The sequence below is a fragment of the Pelobates fuscus genome, chromosome 3, assembly GCF_036172605.1.
Source record: "Pelobates fuscus isolate aPelFus1 chromosome 3, aPelFus1.pri, whole genome shotgun sequence".
NCBI classification, from domain to species: domain Eukaryota; kingdom Metazoa; phylum Chordata; class Amphibia; order Anura; family Pelobatidae; genus Pelobates; species Pelobates fuscus.
Window position 1 is genome coordinate 259,988,780 of NC_086319.1, and position 21,368 is coordinate 260,010,147.

General features: G+C 41.2%; 1 protein-coding gene across 3 annotated transcripts in view; it reads left to right on the plus strand.

Moving 5' to 3' along the window:
• The window catches only part of TACC1 (transforming acidic coiled-coil containing protein 1), a 124,381-nt gene that overhangs the window by 95,794 nt on the left and 7,219 nt on the right, over window positions 1-21,368 (plus strand). For all 3 annotated transcript variants that reach the window (XM_063448410.1, XM_063448408.1, XM_063448409.1), the window contains 5 exons: window positions 6,226-6,379; window positions 6,496-6,542; window positions 17,926-18,002; window positions 18,204-18,247; window positions 19,640-19,800. In XM_063448410.1, coding sequence (XP_063304480.1) covers window positions 6,226-6,379; window positions 6,496-6,542; window positions 17,926-18,002; window positions 18,204-18,247; window positions 19,640-19,800 — 483 coding nt within the window. The remainder of the gene's footprint in view (window positions 1-6,225; window positions 6,380-6,495; window positions 6,543-17,925; window positions 18,003-18,203; window positions 18,248-19,639; window positions 19,801-21,368) is intronic.

Genomic DNA, 21,368 nt, shown 5'->3' on the forward strand with positions numbered 1-21,368 from the left:
AGAGAGGGTGTCCCCCCAGCCCCAGGCTGGAGTGCAGGCCTGCATCTTCGTTCCACAAACTCGGTTGCCTCTGGGGTCCGGGTTTCCTCCTCTTGTGGGAGAGACGGAAGAGCGGGTCGTTGTCTGTCGCTTGCATCTCTGTTTCCTCCGCCGATGTGGATGATGCTTACGGGCTCTATGCCCTACGGCCTGCTGCCCGGGTGGGTATGGTTGCGCTTGGATGGGTAAGTGAGATGGGTTTTTACCCGGGGTTAGTCCCCTCCTTCCCCAGCATTTACAGTTCCGTTTGTCGTTCTTCTGTGGTGGAGGCGTTTTGGGTCGGGTTGCCTGTTGTCTCCCCTTAGGTGAGTCCCAGGGGTGGGACCGGATCGCCTCTGGGCGCCTCAGTAGTGCGGTCGGTGGCTGCGACATCCTCTTCATGCGGGATAGTGTGCCATCCGCCATTTTAGGTGGTCTCGTTAAGGTCTGCTGATTAGTACGCCCGTGTCATGCTTGTGCGGTCTGCTCGGCTGCGTGCTTTTGGAGCAGATTGCGGACCGGGATAACCCCCACCGGTCCAGGGGGGAGGCGGAATAGAAATGGGTGCTTGAGAGGGTCGATATCTGGCATTACCATCCAGGAGAGCGGCCGTCTCTCCCTGGCTCCGGCACAGATAGGCCCCATACACGGATTTCGGGTTTCCGGGCGATTTACAACTCGTTTGTGGCTTCATTCGACGCCCCATGGTGACCCTGATTAGATGGGTGCACTCAGGCTCCAGAACGTGTCCGTTAGCGGGGTTTATACCCCCTTTTTCGTTGTTTTTTGTGGGAGCTGATTTACAGCACGTCTGGTCGGCTCGGTGGTTAGGCTCCGCCCCTCAACCTGTTTTGTCTAGGATTTGAATGTGAGGAATTTTACATTTTGTGGCAGTTGGTCAGTTAGTATCTGGGCAGAATTGATGACACAGCTGTTTCTGGGGGCTGGAGCTGGCATGGGATTGGTTGAAAGTTGCCAGCAGAAAAAGAGCGGGAAACTGGTACAGTATAAAAAGAAGCAGCACAAGTTTAATCCTGTCATAATGGACTGAAGCAGGAACGGTGCGAATGGATCCCCCCTCTTTACTTTTATTTCATTGCATTGTCGTGGTGTTATGAGGCTTTGGGACAAAAGTCATCATCAGGGTCAAGTTCTGAGGAAGGATATTGTGGTAAATGGTTTTAAATAAAAGCCGGTCAGGTTAGTTATGACTGACTGGCTATTTGGTGGTTAATAAAGTAAAAGGTTTTGAAAGTTGGTAAACCATATGTTATATGATTATGGTTCCAAATATATGGTTCCAAAGTTATGTTTGTATGCCCCTTGAGCTTTAAATAAACACCACGGCCAAGCCCATTGAAAAGTAATTAAACGTTGTCTGTGGTTATTGTGTGGTCTCGTTTTATGTATACGAATATTGCCTACCATACATAAGATGTGTCAGGTAAAGTCAACGTTTCGGTTCCACATGGGAACTTTCCTCATGACAAAACACCTATATATATATATATTGTGAATATGTATATTTATACATGTGTGTATTTGTATTTATATAATGCAGATAACCATTTCTGCTATTTTGCATTATTTGCAATAGTTTTAATTGTTCATAAATCATTTCTGCTGCGATGAAAATATCTGTCCCTGGATGCATAGAAGATATCCAGGAGAAATCATTGCACTTATTCAGAACATTGTACATAACAGTAGCTTTTAATTTACATTTTGGAAGATATATTGGTGTCCAACCCTGCATCTTCCTTGTTTTGTTTATTTGGTGCTGTAAATCGTATTACTAAAAGCTTCTGAAATCAAATCACTACTATTGGCATTCATGCAGTCTAATAGCTGGTATGTTCCTCTTGTAACAACCAGACCCTGCAGTGCTTGCATTCCATGCACTAATGAAAATACCTCTCTTTTACAGTCAAACTGAATTCTGAAATCCTCTATATTAAGTCATTATAGGTTAATCCCTTCAAAGCCAAAGGCAAAACAGACTTGATAACAAGAGGGTTGCATAAACCTAAAGCTGCATTGATTAATAATGAATCTTGACCCACATGCAGTTGAACATATCTCACTGACAAGTTTTTGAATCCATCTCTTTCACATAAGTGAGAATATGTTTTACTTAGATGAGCTAGCTCTAATCACAGCCTCCATGATAAAACGCATCATGGTTTTTCCAGACGGCCAGTGGATGATTTCAATTCTAAGCGAATCGCCAAATAATGAGAACCTTGTAGGATCGTGTTATGACAAATTACGGATTGAAGACTTTCTTAAAATCAACTTGATAACTTTGCGTTTCAATTCTCAGGAAAGCACTTGGGGCAAAACAATCTTTTACAGTGGTATTGTGACTTCTCTGTTTGTTATGTTTATTCCTGTCAGCAGGAATGTGGGATCTCTGATTGTACTATAGATAAGTGACTTTCCTGAAGTAAGATCTGACTTAAAGGACCACTCTAGGCACCCAGACCACTTCAGCTTAATGAAGAGAAACTGCTATGTTTATAAATGGGTTAATCCAGCCCTCAAATCCTCTAGTGGCTGTCTTATTGACAGCCGCTAAAGGCGCTTGCGTGATTCTCACTGTGAAAATCACAGTGAGAGCACGCAAGCGTCCATAGGAAAGCATTGATAATGCTTTCCTATGAGACCGGCTGAATGCGCGCGCAGCTCTTGCCGCGCGTGCGCATTCAGCCGAATGGGAGGATCGGAGGAGGAGAGCTCCCCGCCCGGCGCTGGAGAAAGGTAAGTTTTAACCCCTTTACTCTCCCCAGAGCCCGGCGGGAGGGGGTCCCTGAGGGTGAGGGCACCCTCAGGGCACTATAGTGCCAGGTAAACGAGTATGTTTTCCTGGCACTATAGTGGTCCTTTAACTACCTAATGCAGCTGTATCTGCACATAGATTTTTTTTGACTGTGGTGGTTTGTGTCTTCCTTATGTGACTATAAACCTACTCTACATTTTCACTATAAATGAAATGGCATGGTATACATTTTATATTAAAATATTATAGATAGGGGGCGGAGCCTGACTGGCAAGCAGGCCAGACGTGCCTCACATGAGCTCCCGTTATAAAGCTAGAAACTCTGTGATTTTTCAGACCCAGGTGCCGGACAAAGGTACCCAGCGAGCCCTACCAACGGCAATAACTTACCCGCATCTTTTGAAACAGGGATTAGAGCTCCAAGCGGCCGGGAACCGTGGCAATCAGATGCAGCCTACCAAAGAGAGCGCGGGGGAGAGATGGCCACTTTCCCCCTGCGAATACGAGACATGTCTGAAGTCAGAGTCTCCCCCCGACCCGCCCCACCATGGACTGGTGGGGGTTATCCCGGTCCTTGTTGTGCTGAGCTACCACAGCCTAACCCGTCCTAAAGACCCTGTACTACTCCTGAACGGGAGCGGAGGGAAACAAAATGGCAGATGCCCAAGGCATAACACATCCGTGGCAGAGCCCAGCACTACAGCACCAGACACCCTTGACATAATCTTTACCAGGTTCTGGGCAACATTGCTGGGCCGCACACAACGTGCATGAACTCAGCGACTGACACACACAGGAGCACAAGATGGCGGTGCCGGGAAGAGTGGGGAACACCTCAAGGGCGCACACTTGTCCCCAAGCCAAGAAGGTCTCGACCAGAAGGTACCGACTACACAAGCGGAGGGTTCCGACACGCCATTGGGGCCCCACACTACCTACAAGCAACACCCACCGCAACATCCCTCCCGGGAAGACCCTGGACCGCACAGGACTCCAGGTTTGTGGTACAAGGGTACCGGCTCCCCCACAACCCCAGGGCTGGAGGGACACCCCACCGCCACGTGGCCCCCCGGCGCAGACAGAGTCCAAAAGCAAGCGGCGACCCCCGTAGGGGCATTGGCTGACTGTCAAGAGTACAGGCTGGAGGGGCGAGCCTGATTTTCCGTAGCACTGGCCAGCGCAAGACTTTACTGCCAAGCCCTCCCGAGGACAATGTCGGACCAAGAGCAATACCAGGAGGCGAATGGCACAAGTCCGGAGGGTTTATCGTGTGACAAACCCATACACTGCAATTTCGTTTTACTCTTAAGTTGTGTTCCTTCTTGTATACTCTTCTTATTTCCATGTCTAGTTTACCAGAATCTACTTACATGCCTTTTCTCTCCCTAGAGCCACTACTAATTGGCGCACCCTGCAGTGAGACTGCATAGACATAACTAGCCTGGTCAGATAGCAGACTTAACCGCCACCTACTCTGGCCGTCACAACAATGGCACAGGAAACATTCACGTACACAGGCTCAGCACCACTAACGCCAAATTAACGCTCAGCCTATATCACTGTCTAGCCTTCCACTTTGCAGGGGCCACTCAGAGACACACGCCTATTGACCCTCCTAAATCAACCGTTGTACATATGACATATTATATGGCTAACCGGTCCCCCAACTTAATCACAACTGGACACTTAGTGGCACAAGCCGCAGGCCTTAACCCTGCCCTTTTCTTTTTCCTATGTTGATATACCTCGGAAGTAACGGAACCACACTTGTCTTATATAATACCTAGACTATGCTACTCTTGTTTAACCTCTCATTAATTATAAAAATTGTACAAGATCTCTCATATACCTCAATGTAACCAATGGCTACACCACGCTAGTGGATTGCCGTTGGGGTACCTCATAAGCGACTGTTATCTGCATATGCACTACAAAAATAATTTAATTTTTTTTTTTTAAATATTATAGATAAAGGTGTAGATGAAAAAATAGCTGTTTATTAATGTCAGCAAATATAATGTTCGTTCCTCTCCTGCAGCTCCTGTCAGCTCTCTCCTCCTCCGCGCCGTCCGTTCAGCACCTCGGTCAGCTCCCAGTGTAAATCTCGCGAGAGCCACGGCTCTCGCGAGACTTACAGTGGGAGCTGACAGAAGAGCTGACCGGACGGCGCGGAGGAGGAGAGAGCTGACAGGAGCTGCAGGAGAGGTAAGTTACAGCTCTCACAGCCCCCACAGCCCCCCCACTGAACTGCCAATGCCACTGGATCACCAGGGAAGGATAGCCCCCCTCCCTGCCATACATCAAGCAGGGAGGGGGGACGAAAAAAATATATAATAATAATAAAATAATAATAATTAAATTAAATGAAAAATAATAAAAATAAATAATAATATAAAAAATTCAAATAATTAAAAAAAATAAAAAAATGCCCACCCCCCACCAAGGCTCTGCAACACACACACACACAGTGCACTCATACACATACACACACTGCACTCATACACATACACACTGCACTCATACACACACACTGCACTCATACACATACACACACGGCACTCATACACACACGGCACTCATACACACACACTGCACTCATACACATACACACACTGCACTCATACACACACACTGCACTCATACACACGCTGCATTCATACACACGCTGCATTCATACACACGCTGCACTCATACACACGCTGCATTCATACACACACACTGCACTCATACACACACTGCATTCATACACACACACACTGCACTCATACACACACTGCACTCATACACACACTACATTCATACACACACGCTGCACTCATACGCACACGCTGCATTCATACACACACACACTGCATTCATTATACACACACTGTAAATAAATATTCAATTGATATATTTTTTTTAGGATCTAATTTTATTTCGAAATTTACCAGTAGCTGCTGCATTTCCCACCCTAGTCTTATACTCGAGTCAATAAGTTTTCCCAGTTTTTTGGGGTAAAATTAGGGGCCTCGGCTTATATTCGGGTCGGCTTATACTCGAGTATATACGGTATATGTAGAAAGATGGAACATTCCAATTGTGACTTTAAATGCTCTATAAACATTGGATTTTATAGCAGGTAGCAAAGTTGTCATTAGTGTAATATAATTTGTTGATTCTCAGACCAATAGATTTGTATTCTATCTGTATTCTAATTGGCTGAATATTTTGTGTTCACATTCATGATTCCAGCAGTTTTAAAAATGTAATTCACACACCCTTTGTTGGAACATTAATCAAGTGGCTAGGCACATGTCTTTATATTTAACTCGTAGACTTGGATTGTTGCAGGTTTAGATTTTTTTTTTTTTTTTTAGGGGAACAGTGAAGTTGGGTTTTTACACCAGTGTTCTGAAATAGGATATATTTATTTACAATCTTAACAGCAAGAAGATGAATCTCCTAGCCTAGAGAAGAGGGAGGGCCATGCTACAGATGAGGAGAAGCTGGCATCTGTTCCTGGTCCCCAAACCACAGGATCAGGCATCAAGAATGATGATGAACAAGAATTCTTTGAGTGTTCCAATGACTCTATTACAGGTATTGATAATATTCTTCATTTGCAATCAATGGGGTACACGTCACAGGGTGCAATTACAACTGGGCCCTTCACCAGTATAATAATGGCTTAATACCGATGTTATTTCCTCTTTCAGTCTTGGAAAAGAAGCTAGCTGTTGAACACCCTGATCCTGATTCTAATGTAAGTTTTTTTGTTTTTTGTTTTTTTAAATTATTTTCACACTATATAACTTTGCTAATGGCAAGTGACTGATCTCTAATGAAAATTTGACGCCCAAAAAAAAAAAATTATATATTTTTTTTTTTAAATTTATTTTGGTTTTGAGATTCCAAAGGAAGTAACAATCGGAATTTCAAAATACCCAATATAAAATACACTATACAAATACATTTGCAGATTATGTGAGGATTCCTCAAATACATAAACAAGAAAAGAAAATACTTCTTAGATACCAATACAAACAAACATAATCTGCAAAAAAATATAAACAAGGACCACAAATATAAACAAGGACCACAAATAGTGTAATATGTCTAGACACCAAAAAAAAGGCTTTAGGGTATATTGCACTCACAGACTTAAAGAGTGCAATATACAAAAGAAGGAAATAAATAGAATAGAAATAACTACTATACCAAATCCAGTCAATAATGTTTACCAAATAATATTAAAATGAGGTCAAAATATACAGGTTGTGCCAAATGTTGGTGTAGAGATGTTAAACAACACTAATAATAAAAAATAATAAAATAGTTTAAAAAAAAAAAAAATACAAACCTAAAAGAAAAGGCTCAGCTGTAAATGTCAACAACACTCCCATAAACTCAGTAATAAATGTAACCAGAATGGGAAATTACAAATATTTTAAAACTGTTCTTCTTCTACAGTCGAAATTTTTTTTTATAAATATAGATATTTATATATTAATAAATATTTATTTTGCTACTACACTAAATACCTTTCCTGGTTACAAACAGCAGGGGGCAGCAAATACACGCAAAGTGTAAAAATAAACCTAGTCCCTGCTTGTTCATCTTTAAATCTCCAGATTATTTTCTCCTCCTGGAAGTTTTATTTACGGATTTTCATATAGATTTCTGTTTGTTTTGTTTCTCCACATATCACAGTATATATCACATGTCAAAAATCTGTCTTTATTAACAGTTCTGATTTAAAACTGCATTTATCCTAAGATGCAGAGTGGTGTGCATGAATGTGTACATAACTATAGAATGTGAGCACTTTGAACCACTGTATAAAAGCAATTTTTCTAAATCAACAGAAAACATTAACATTAAAAAAAAATATTGTTAAAGTTGAATTGGGCCTTTTAGAGATTAGATTAATGTCCCCTCTTAAAGAAAGAATACTAATAAAATTCCTATAAAACTCAAATTTATTAGCCATGGGCCAGTCTCTTCAAAGATGCTCCTCTGTCTCCTGTTTAGTTCACAGTAACGATAACTTTTGTTCAATCCAGTGCTTAGAGAATCCCTTTGAAGCAAAAATAATGTGGAGTGAATTTTGTAGAAACAATAAAATAGTTTTTAGTTAAATGGGTTTTTTTTGTGTGTTTTTTTTTTCTGTATTTGGGGGGTTGTATTCATACTAATGAGAATGTTTATACTGTTTTCCACTATGAGCATATTAGACACAAACTAGAAAAGCTACAATTTCTGGGGAAATTGTGTGAAGTGTTATTTTTTTTTTTTTTTTTTGTCAATCTCTTTTTATTGAAATTTGTTTTTTTTTTTTTCACACCCTTGCGGGTCAAGAGTATTTGAACTGTACATCAAACATAATCATGAAAACATAGTACGGCATGAACAATAGCAGTTAAACAAAATTATGTACTAGAGAGTGTGGGTCCGCAATGGTGTGTTATCGTGAGTGTGTGTATTGCCTCGGGAGAAGGGGTGAGTAACTATAGTATGTGTGTAGTGACCCTATCGGGTTCTGAGTTATGGCCTTCTTCTATGTATACCAGAGCCCAGGGGGGTCTGGGGGGGGGTACGTATGTTTGGAGCGGTCGCTCCCTCTTGTCAGTGGGGGGGGATGAGGTGAGCTAGGAGTAGTTCAAGGTCAGCAGAATATGGGTAGTCATAACTGAGCAACGTAAGACATGTGTGGTAAAGTCTCTGTTGTTGGAGTCAGGCCTCAGGAGTAGGTCACTTGTCAGTGGCCTGGTTAGGTGCGGGTATGCCCAAAGCGTGACAGAATGTCGGGAACTCTTCAAGAGTGGAGAGTTTGTGGACAGTTCCGTGTCTAGTGACCACCAGGAATCTGGGCGACCTCCAGTGGTATTCTATCCCCGCTTCTCTGAGGGTGCTGGTGACTTGGTTCAGCGATCTGCGCCATTGTAGCGTGGCTCTGGTGAGGTCTTGGTAGATGTTAAGCTGTGCGCCTTCAAATGTGAGTGGCGTCTTGCCCCGGAGAGCGGTCATCAGGATTCTTTTGTCTTGGGAGGCGGCACAGCGGACAATCACGTCTCGGGCCAATCTTGGGGCTGTCCTACCCGAAGGTGGCAGGCGGTATATCCCATCCGTGTTGAATTTCTTGGCCTGTGTGGGTGGCAGGATGGCGGCCACGAGGCGTCTCAGGTAGTGAGGTAATTCGTCTGAGGAGACGTCGTCTGGTACTCCTCTTATTTTTATGTGGTTTCGCCTTGTCCTGTCATCGAGGGCGATATAGTGTAGGGAGAGTGCTTGCTGTTGAGTCTGGAGTGCCAGTACTGTGTCCTGCATGGTTGTCAGTCCCTGTTTGATGTTAGCAACATCGTTCTCTGTGGCCTGCACCCTGACATCTATAGCCTGCACTTCAGATTTAATGGCTGCTATGCTGGTCGCCAGGAGGTTTTTTATTTCCCCAATTAGGTGCTGGAAGTCCCGCTGGGTGACTGGGGCAGACCCATCAGTGGTTCCCCCTGGTGTAGGTACCTGTTCTGGGGGTTGGGCATGTGGGCTGGGACCCCTGAGTACCTTCATGGTGTCCTGCTCCGCCGCTCCCGCCATTTTGGCTGGCGGCCTGTGTTGCTGCAGCATGGTGCTGATGTCTCTGGACCCTGAGGCCGTCTCCGGTGGGGGTTTCTGGGACCGGCGGCCCATTTCTGCCCGAGTGGGTGAGGGTGCTATGTAGGGATCGTCCCCTGTTGAATCCTCTGGCTGATCGAGGCCGTCGAGGAATGCCGTCCAATCGAGGGCTGCAGCCGGCTTGTAGGCCGCGGGTCTGCGCTTCCGGCGGTTAACCCGTGCCGGACACACAAACGGCATGGGAGGCTGTAGGGGAGAGTGTCGATGGTGCCCCTGGTCAGGAGTGGGTAAGTTGGGGGTTTAATTCCCCACTTGTCAGGCTTTTATTCGGGTTGCGGTCGGGAGCCTCGCTGAGGTGCGACCGCTCCGGCTCGTGGTCAGGCTCCGCCCCCCGTGTGAAGTGTTATTATTTATTTATATAGCACATTTAATTGCAACGTTGTTGCCCAAAGTGCTTCACAGTTACATTAAAACATACAGTTATAAAAACATTAGCAGGTACAAAAGGCCCTGTATATGACATCACTTGCTGCTCCAGCCTGGCACAGGTCAGAGTATTTTGGCGGTTTCCATCTTCAAACGGTTGTATTTTAAAAACTATAAATCCTACAGCGAAGAGCTTTATATTGTGAGAATCACAAGACCCAGACCTACATGCATAGTATGTCTCTGAAATATTAACAATGAAGGCACAGTCACAGTTTAAATTGCCCTTCAAATTTGAGCTGGCTAGAGTGGAGTTTCAATGAATGTCAATGGACGGCGTGAGTTGCAAACAAATGGTCATATTGTGAAAACAATCAGGACTATGGCTTTGCCGTGGACATTTCTAGTGGCAGCAGGGATAGCTGAACATTTTGATATATGATTTGTGTAGGTGGGCTTGAAAATGAGGGAGTGGTGGCAGTTTAGAAATCATGTCCTGATTTTTCAGCTTTTGCCAGCTCCCACTCTAGCTTTGAACATTTTGCCATTCATTCTTATGGGACCAATTTTGTCTCGAGAACGACGATATTCCGTGAACCATTCGGCGAAACATTCCACAAAGTAATAGCACACCAATCGGGAACAATCCGCACGTTTTGGTATATTTTTGTCTATGTAGTGTAAAAACTGTGGGAGGAGTTAGGGTGGTAAATTTGGCTATAATAATAATAATAATATATATGTGAGATAACATTAAGTGGTCTTGCTATGCAAGAACACTTAATTACCCATTTCTCTATGGACATGTCAATTGAAGATATTTTCACTGTTCTAGAAAGATTACTTTCAGCTGTGGTGTGTATATGTATGTATGTATGTGTGTGTGTGTGTGTGGATACGTATGTGTGTGTGTATATATATATATATATATATATATATATATAATGCATGTTGCTTAGCACAGCAAATCCTTAAAGATTATCAGATTCAGCAGTATTTAAGACACGTTTAACTAGGATGATCCTTTCCAAGGACTTAAGGGTCAACACATGCTTTAAGACTCGCATTCTCCCACTGACCAAAGAGAACCTTGATTAGTTAAGATGAACATTTTCCTGATCTACCATTCATTGTCACAAAGAAAACAAAAAATATATTGTTGCTCTTTCATATACTTGTACATCAATAAGCAGTGATCATATTGAAAAATGTAATAGTTAGAACCTGAAAAAAGTAAATAAAAAAAAATAGCAAGAAGAAAGTCACTTCTACAGAATAGTTAACAAAACAAACACATATACATGCATTTTAATGTGAGATCTGCTACGCTAAAAAGGTTCTGAACCTGAATACATGATAGTTGGAGTCCAAAGCCCATCATCTTGCCTGGGTTAATTTAATGTTAGGAAGTTAAATTTAAGATCTGCTGTAATTCGTGTATTAGATATGTCTATATTTACATCCGTAGTTTCTAAACAGGGGTGATGATGCAACTTATGATTTTGTTTACTGTGTCATGTAAAAATTCAGTACGACACCTCATCACCCAAAAAATTACACCAAGTTATTTTTAAAAAAAAATTGTGAAAAGGTTAAGTATTCATACTTTAACTCCAATTAAATGCCACATAGAAATATTAGTTTAACCCCTTAAGGACCAAACTTCTGGAATAAAAGGGAATCTTGACATGTCAGACATGTCATGTGTCCTTAAGGGGTTAAAAAGAAAATATTAATTTCATTAAGATTTATTCCTTTTTCTCATGTTTACTGAAAAGAAGGGAGAAAAAGGCAGACTGTCTATGACTAGTACTTTACTGCCACACGTTTGTAGTCAGCCCAATGCTCAATGTATTTACTTCTCCTGACTTTCAGTACACCCGTGTCTCTGAGGCTCTTCTTGTGTCTATCACTCCTATCTTAAAGGCTTTATTAGTAACAACCCACCACCACAGATGTTTGCAGGCCCTCTTAGCCCCTTTTGCTTCCCCCACACTGTCTCTCAGACAGCGCTTCAATATTTCAGCTGACATTTGTCAGCCATTCCCATAATTCCGTATGCATCCTTTTACTCCTCACCCTCATAAGCCAATTTCTTCCAACCTCACTACCGATAATCGTATACCCTCATTCCATTGCTGTCATGATCCTTCCCAAGTCTTTCTTCTCCATGCAGGTCCATATTCTGTCCACACTATTCATATTTAACCTCTTTCAGTCATATATCCCCTCCTACAGCAATGTTTACACCAACAAGGGCTTATTTTCAACCTCCGAAACCCATATTCTTCCCCACGATTTCACCACTTGTTTAGGTGTTTCACTCCAGAATTAGTATCTAATATTTAAGGTGGAGTTTTATGGCTGATATCTAAACTACGAAAAATAGATATGTGTCCTGTGAAAAATGTAGTCCATGATACTGGCTTATAATAATCCTTCAAATATTTTGTGGTCTTAAAATGTACAACAGGGAAGTTTTAATTGTGCATTTTTGGAATTTTTTTTATTGATCTTAAACCATAATGTTCCTGATACTCTAGCAGGATTTGACTGACTAAAGATCATGTTACAGTTCAATAGCTAAACAAACACTTTTTACAAAAATTAAGCTATCTCGTGCACTTAGGTGTCTAGGGAAAGCATCTTAGGGTAGTTTGTTCTAGGTTTTGTTCTTCATCTCTGTTTCATTTCTTTTTGTCTACAATTTTGCAACTGTCCAGATGACATTGAGAAACATTTGACATTACCACAGCGAGGAGCAGATCTGTGCTTTGGGCTTACTGATCCCCTTCCCTTTTTGACATTAAAGGAGAGGATAATGAGTGAATCAGAGCTTTCTTGTTTCAGCAGAGTTCAAGGGGCGAGAACCAAAGTCCCTTGGACAGCATCACTCTGAACGAGTCTGACCAAACTTCTGTGCTTTCCATGATCAGAGAGGAGGTAACCCACATCTTGTATAGTCTTCTCCATAACTGTCATTTACATTGACATGGTCATTAAAGGAAACACCCACATTATTATTTTTATAATTTGTTTAGTATCTTCTGCCAGCAGAAATTGATTCTTGGAGGGAACTGCTGTTATGCCTTTATTGGAAGAGCAAATAGAGCAGTATGTCTCGCTACACCCCTTTTTCTCAAAGCAGCAATTATCAGTGGTTACGATCAAGTCTTTCTGTACTGAAATAGGAAGTCTAGAAATACTGTAGTGTTAGTTAGTGGTTCTGAGATCCATTAGTCCACTTGAGGAACAGGTTTGCGATTTCTTTCTCTCTGTTTAGCAAGTCACTAGTCAAGTCATCTCTGATCATTGTCAGTGAATCTATTGCCATGTATCTTGTCGTGAAAGGGATGTGCTTATATTTTAGCCAGATATGACTCTGCTTTCTGCTGCTCTCTCCAGATTAAAGTCTTGTAGAGACTGTTTTCTCTACCATATCCACAGAGACCCTAAACTCAAGTGGGTGAAGTCCTGAGGTTTTTTATGGCTGTAGTTTTTGGTAGTACATTCTAACTTCTGTTCTGGATCACACTACCGTGCTATATGGTGGGGTTTTATTGCTAGATTACAGTTGATTCAATTTTTTAAATTTACTTTGTAAAAAGGTAAAGACCAATTAAATAAAGTCTCAGTGATCCCTGCATGTACTAACTGACTGCAAGTGGTAGGAGCATGTTTACTGTTGGCATGTTCAGTAAATGCCACATTTGTGTAGAAATTATGTTGTTTTTTTTCAAAAGTTTAAATGTACAGAATATCGGCATCTGTTATCATTCCGAAAGGTAACCAATAACTGTAACGGCATCAGTTTATGAAAAATTATATTGGTCGATCCCTACATATTGTTGCTATATACAGTATCTCACAAAAGTGAGTACACCCCTCACATATTTGTAAACATTTTATTTTATCTTTTCATGTAACAACACTGAAGAAATGACAACTGCTACAATGTAAAGTAGTAAGTGTACAGCCTGTATAACCGTGTCAATTTGCTGTCCCCTCAAAATAACCATTATTTTTTTCCTAGATTAGGTGTTTTTAATAAAACTAGTCAAATCTGTCAGCATCAAAGTAGCTGTTTAGTTGATAAGTGAGTGCGCTGGATTTCTATTTTTACTGTACTTATTGGCCCCCAGCAGCACCCCATTTAAGCATGTTTAGGTGAGTGCAGCCAGTCCCTTGTTTTCCCACATATATTTAGGAGTCTAGCCAGCTCCTTGGTTTTGCACCGCCCCCTGCCACAGGTGTCTCATCTCAGGACCCTATTTAAGCTTTGTACTGCAGAGAACTCGAGATGGAAGGATTTCCCCAAGTGAGTAGCTCATTTAGTAGACAGTTGGCAGTGAGAGTAGGACCTGCCAAAGATGGGGTACATTGATGTTTGTGGCAGGCTTATGCAATGTATGATCATATAGTGTAAATAAACCCCCATTATTTTTTGCCTAGATTAGGTGTTTTTAATAAAACTAGTCAAATCTGTCAGCATCAAAGTAGCTGTTTAGTTGATAAGTGAGTGTGCTGGATTTCTATTTTTACTGTACTTATTGGCCCCCAGCAGCACTCAATTTAAGCATGTTTAGGTGAGTGCAGCCAGCCCCTTGTTTTCCCACATATATTTAGGAGTCTAGCCAGCTCCTTGGTTTTGCACCGCCCCCTGCCACAGGTGTCTCATCTCAGGACCCTATTTAAGCTTTGTACTGCAGAGAACTCGAGATGGAAGGATTTCCCCAAGTGAGTAGCTCATTTAGTAGACAGTTGGCAGTGAGAGTAGGACCTGCCAAAGATGGGGTACATTGATGTTTGTGGCAGGCTTATGCAATGTATGATCATATAGTGTAAATAAATAAATAAAAATGATGTCATATTCCGGCTCCCGGCATCAGTAGACAGCCTGTGAGGGAGCAGAGCGGAGAGATAATAGCTCCCTCGCCACCTCTGATTAGAACAGCCGCCAGCCTCACTGCAGCCCCACTGGACCCCAGGAACTCATCCATGCCAGCTTTCCCAAAAGGTAGGGAGGCTGGGTGGAGTGGTAAAATGTTAATTATATTATTAATGTGTGTGTGTATGTATGTGAGTGTATGTGTCTGTTAGTATATGAGTGTATGTCAGTGTGTATGTGTGTCTGTTAGTGTGTGTATGAGTGTATTTACATCTGTTAGCGTATGTACGTGTGTGTGAGTATATGTACGTCTGTTAGTGTATGCATGTGTCTGTCAAATCAGTGAGTCTGACTATTAGTGTGTGTCTCTCTGTCAGTAAATGAGTGTGTGTGAAATCGGTGACGTCTGTGTGTTTGTCATTGAGTGTGTTACGATCAGTGTGTATCTGCCATTGTGTCAGTGAATGTGTGTGTCTGTCAGAGTGTGTGCTTAAAGGGACCCTATAGGCACCCAGACAACTTTAGCTCATTGAAGTGGTATGGGTGCAGTGTCCCAGTACCCTTAAACCTGCAAGTGTAATTATTGCAGTTTCTCTGAAACTGCAATAATTACCTTGAGGGGTAACTCCACCTCTAGTGGCTGTCTACCAGACAGCCACTAGAGGGACTTTTGGGTTTTTAGGTGACCAAAAGTCACCTAATTGTTGCTGGACATCCTCACGCTGTGCATGAGGACATCCAGCATCTGCTAAATACCCATAGGATTTTAACCCCTTCCGTGTCGAGTGGGGGAGGGGAGGACACGTGGGAGAGGGGCACTATAGGGAATTATAGTGGCAGGAAAACAGCTTTGTTTTCCTGGCCCTATAGTATTCCTTTAAAAGGAGCAGGAGAAGGTGGAGTCTAAAGAAGAAGGGGTGGGTTCTTAATCAGGAAGAGATGCGCCCTAATGGTAAATTTACATTAGGGGGGGGTGCCCAGGTTTAGTCATGCCTAGGGCAGCACAAAATTAAAATACACCACTGCCCCCACCCCTTCAACCTCTGCAACAATGCTGGCAGCACTCCTGCATATATTTCCCAAAGACAACCTCTGGAAATGACGCTGAGCACGTGCACTCAACTTCTTTGGTCGACCATGGCGAGGCCTGTTCTGAGTGGAACCTGTTCTGTGAAACCGCTATATAGTCTTGCTCAGTGTAAGGGTCTTGGCAATCTTCTTATAGCCTAAGCCATCTTTATGTAGAGCAACAAGTCTCTTTTTCAGATCCTCTGAGAGTTCTTTGCCACGAGGTGCCATGTTGAACTTCCAGTGACCAGTATGAGAGAGTGTGAGAGCGATAACACCAAATTTAACACACCTTAGACCTTGTAACACTAACGAGTAACATGACACCGGGGAGGGAAAATGGCTAATTGGGTTATTTTGAGGGGACAGCAAATATACACTGTTATACAGGCTGTACACTTAATACTTTACATTGTAGCAGAGTGTAATTTCTTCAGTGTTGTCAAATATATAGATATAATAAAATATTTACAAAAATGTGAGGGGGTATTGTCACTAGCCATATTTGCCAGCATCCTTGCTCTAGTGAGGTCTTCCAGAAAATCACTAACCACACCCAATATTACTTTTTATAAATTTTCCATAGTTATTTAAGATTATATGTATTCAAACAGTTGCTGGCCAGAGATACTAAATACTTGTTACTAGTAACTTACACTCACACTTTATTTCTCCTTTTACTCTGTGACTTTAATGTTCATAAATGTTTCTAGTGTAAAACACTAGTTACTATTGTAAATTAAAAGTCATGATTAACATGTATATAGATGTTATGAATGCAATACTAATCCTAGAAACGGTGTAAATAACTAGCAGCTCACATTATAAATATGCTGTAACAGAATTGTTAAAGTCATAGAAAGTTTTCATATTGAATTATTCAAAATACAAAAATACTTAAAAATAAGCCTCATTACTCTCACTCAGAAGCAGACATAAAACTGCAGTGTGTATACAAATTATTATGGTCCTTCAGTGATCACTTCCACATCCATAGAAGCATGTATTATTGTTAGCATGCCCTCACTCAATATTCTGTAGCCATTTCTTTGATCATTGGTCTTGCTAGCTATTTCCATTGTGGTTAGTTTTGGTAATATCACTCCTACATTCATGAAGTTCATGCATTAATCTCCATGAATTTTATGGTCGATACAATTCTATTGGTTATTGTATATGAAGATACATTGCTTGACGAATTTATATTTACATGTGGGTTAATTTTCCACTAATAAGCAATAGTATATAGTTAATCTGAGCCATGTAATATGCAGAGGCCCTTCACTCATGTAATTGCTACTGTCCTCATTACATTGCGGAATGTTCTGTCTGCCAATACTTTCTGTCTTTGGTTTATAACTGCCTGTAAGCTCTTCGGTCACATGGTTATTACTGTCAATGGGAAGTTCTGGCTTAGGAGTGTCAATAGTATAGCAATCTATTTATTTCAATAGGCCTTTCAACTACAGTGCTACCCATAGGCTTTTTATACACTGAACTATGTTTGTTAAAACACCCTTCATTTACGGATCTACTAATGTTGGTATAACCTTCAGCCACTGGCCTTTAAATTCCTCTGGGCCAGGGGTGCCCAAAAGGTAGATCCCCAGAAGTTTTAAAACTACAACTTCCATGATGCTTTGTCATTCTAAAGACATGCACAGCATCATGGGAGTTTTAGTTCTACAACATCTGGGGTTCTATCTCTTGGGCACCCCTGCTGTAGGCTCTTCAGAAGCAGGTAATATACTCTGAGTAGGCCCTTCTATCTCAAAACTACTGCTGCCTGTAGACGGTTCATTCACAAGACTATTAATGCTTCTAGGTCCGTCATATACTAAATTGTTGCTGTCAAAAGAACCCTGAACTACAGAACTGTTACTGGCATGATCCCCTTCAATTATAGAATGATTACTGTTCAAATGTTTGTTTTTTAATTTTGTGATGAATGCTAGGCCCCCAGACATGTTTGCTTCTGTTAAAGAATTGGTTCTGTCATTAACACAGCTTGTTACAGTGTTATTGCTGTAAATGAAGCTAATCAGTGACATTTCTGCTACTACAAATGACGACCAAAGGAGTGTTGCAGCAGTGTAAGTGGCATGTAGCTTTTTCTTGAAAGTCCTGATCTTTTATCTGTTTGGTTCAAAAGATCATTATAAAGGAGATTGAAGCAAAGGACTGGAAAGTGAAGTATGAAGAGAGCCGCACAGAGGTGCTTGAAATGAGGTGAGGACCAATGATCTATTTCATATGCTCACATTCAGTGAGCTTAGTAGTCATGTACATGCTGTAACTACTGCAGGTGCCGAATATCTCTGTAGACTGGTATAATGAATATGACACTTGCATAATCATATGGGGTATCTCTGGCCTCTGGTAAAGTGAGTATGGGAGTTGTTAATGGGGTGTTTTTTTATCTCTCTTCAGGAAAATTGTTGCAGAATATGAAAAAACTATTGCACAGATGATTGGTAAGTATAAAATTTAAGTTTCATCAATCTACCAAGTTTTGCTGAGTATTATCACGACTTTGCACAGGGTTCAGTTCATCCGTCTCTGACTCACTTACACAAGTTAGTAATCAGCATGTGATTCACGGCCCAGGGGTTTTGAATTACACTATTTTTTTTATTTCTCATTAAACCCATACCAGGGCACCAACTGAGCAGAATTCTTCCTGTAACACCATGTGTTTATGCTGGGAATTCAGACATAGTGCTCACCACGCATTATTTTACATGCATACGCAGTGTAAAGACACAAACACCATCAAATGCAAACAACATGAAACTTGGATTCAGCACTGAAAGCTTTGTCGTACTTAGTTGGTGATTATGTCACATAGCATTTGAAATAGACATGACAGACACATAATAGAATTATATTGTATAATAGAATTGTGTTTTACTAAGGAACTAACGTAACAATATGGAAATCAAGGTTTTAAATAAAGTTTCTTTGACTAACACATCCTTGTAAAACAATACCCTCACTGTTTTAAAAAAAAAAAAAAAAAAAAAAAAAAAAATTCTTTGTTTTTGTTGCGCATAAAATAACAAACAAGCGTACCGTGCCACAACAGCAGGAACACGCCAAATATATCCATATATTAATACACGGTTATGTCAATAAAACAACAGCACAAAATGTTTCTTTTTTTATGAATGCATGGTCAGGTGCGTGGTTCTCTTAATAAAAAAGTAATAGTTACGTGTTATAGGAGCTGAGTTTTGTTGCGGTTTACTGATGATGTGCTAACGTTTAACTCAATGAAAAGTAAATCAACTGAGAAGCAATGGGGGCATAGCAAAACAGTAGATTAATAGCATAATATCAGCAGCAAACCACTGTTATTGGGCACTGTGAGGCCTTCAGGTGGTGACTGCAGCATAGGTGCCTTGTCTAGGCTGTCTCGGCACAAAGGCCGTCACCCTCTCTGGGTCCCGTCTGGCGGTATCGGGAGGTGTCACACCCTCACTGCTTTTTTAAAGCAGACTCCATAGCTTTATTGTAACAGTGTTGTGGAAAGGTAACAAATGTAGCCAGGCATTAGTTCCTCTTACCTTGTCTCTTGGTAGTGTTGGCTTGGTAACCCACTCTTAATTTTTAAATTAGCTCAGAATTCCATTCTTCAATTATAAGATTTATGTTTTAATACAAATTAGATTCAATGTTAGTTATCTCTATTACATTGGGTTGCTTCTACACTAAATTTTTGATGTGGGCATTTGTCTGGGTCTTGAAGAATATGATTTGTCTGTTCTAATCGACAGGCTCAACAAAATGGTATGTGGCTATGTCAGCGATTAAGATTTACTTCTGTCTTGTAATGCTATTTTCTATTTTTTGTTTTTCTTAAACAGAAGATGAGCAGAGAGGCAAGATGGCTTCTCAGAAGAACCTCCAGCAACTCACTCTTGAAAAGGACCAAGCCATAACTGACCTCAACTCAGTGGAACGTTCTCTCTCTGATCTTTTTCGGCGTTACGAGAATCTTAAAGGTGTTCTTGAGGGGTTCAAGAAGGTAATGTCACATAAAAATACAGGCACATGTCAGTATAAATGATGTCCAGTGTACACATTATTCATGATAAGACTTTAAATGGTTACTTCAGATACTGTTTGTTTTTGTTTGTTTTTTTTAATTCTTAATTCTTGTTTTTTTAATTCTTAATTCTTGTTTTTTTTAATTCTTAATTCTTGTTTTTTTTTAATTCTTCTTGTTTTATTACTTTTATTCTATATATATATATATATTTTTGGTCTTCCCAAATAACCTTTAAAATATTATAAAACATACCTGGAAACCAGCCCAGGGCAAAGTTTTCCACTCTTTCTTTGTCATCACACCATTTCATCTTCAAATAAAATACTTTGGCATATGTGCCAGTCAGAGCCAAGGAGGGAGGGAGTGTGCAATGCTAAAAGGGTGGACTGTGGTTGAACAAGGGGAGGGACACTAGAGTGAAAGGGATACATATAATGCAGGGAGGGATTACGGAGGGAATGGAGTAAGGAGTAACCCCAAAGTCTGTGTTCCGGTGCCAGATTGCTCTGCTCCCCTGCACTTCTACTTTCTGAAATCCTACATAAAGATGGCTCAGGCAGGGGTGCCACTGACTGGCTTAGAGTGGTCAGCCTACTGGTCTAAGCCAACATGCGTCATCCTTACCCGATGCTAGCAATAGTGGAAGGACAAAAAGGCAGAGCGATCTAGCACTGGAGCACAGACGTTAGGGTTAAACCATTCATGAACTATTTAACCCCTAAAGTTAAGCCAGCGCCAGTCTGGTGACATAACAACTACATTTTGATAAAGTTGTTATGGTGTCCAGACTGGTTTTCTAAAAAAGAATCCCATACCCATATTGTGTACATTTCTTCAACTTCATATACAACATTATCCGGACGCGGTGGTGGTGGAGGGGACAACAGGCACCATGTTAACATGTTTGGGAACTGAAAGTAGAGTTCATATGAGAAACATTTCCAAGTAAGTGTTAGAGGAGGAAGAGCTAAAGAGGAAGAGAAAAGAAAAAAGATAGTAGCGTTAGAAGAAAAGGGAGAGTTAAAATGCAGACACTAGGCTACCCACACCATACTTGGAATGCTCGAAGTGGACCCACTAGCTATTGGGAAAGGACTCTATCTGGCACCAGGGAAATAATGACATAGTTGCTATAACTCAAGGTACTTTAGTAAGGCACTTTTTATCACTTTTCTCCATCTTTTATTTTTGTAATATTACTGTCCAAGAAATGTCAATGCATAATGTACAATTTCCTCTTGTCTTTATTGTGCTGTATTTGAACTACCTACATGTGTACTCGGTTACCTACACACTTTTTATAATGGAGAGTTAGACCGCCAGATCAGAACCTAGTACATAGGTGTGTTCTAAAGGACAGAAAAGCACTGTCTAAAATACCCAGTTACTTAGGATGAGGCATATTGTTTCAATTTATTGATATCTGTATATGTTGATTTGTGGCTTAACTCATGCAAGAAAAGCAAATGTTGGCATACATCCAAAAATAAAACAACATTTGGATGTATGTCTATAGTGCTTTTTGGTGATTCTTAGGCACTTGG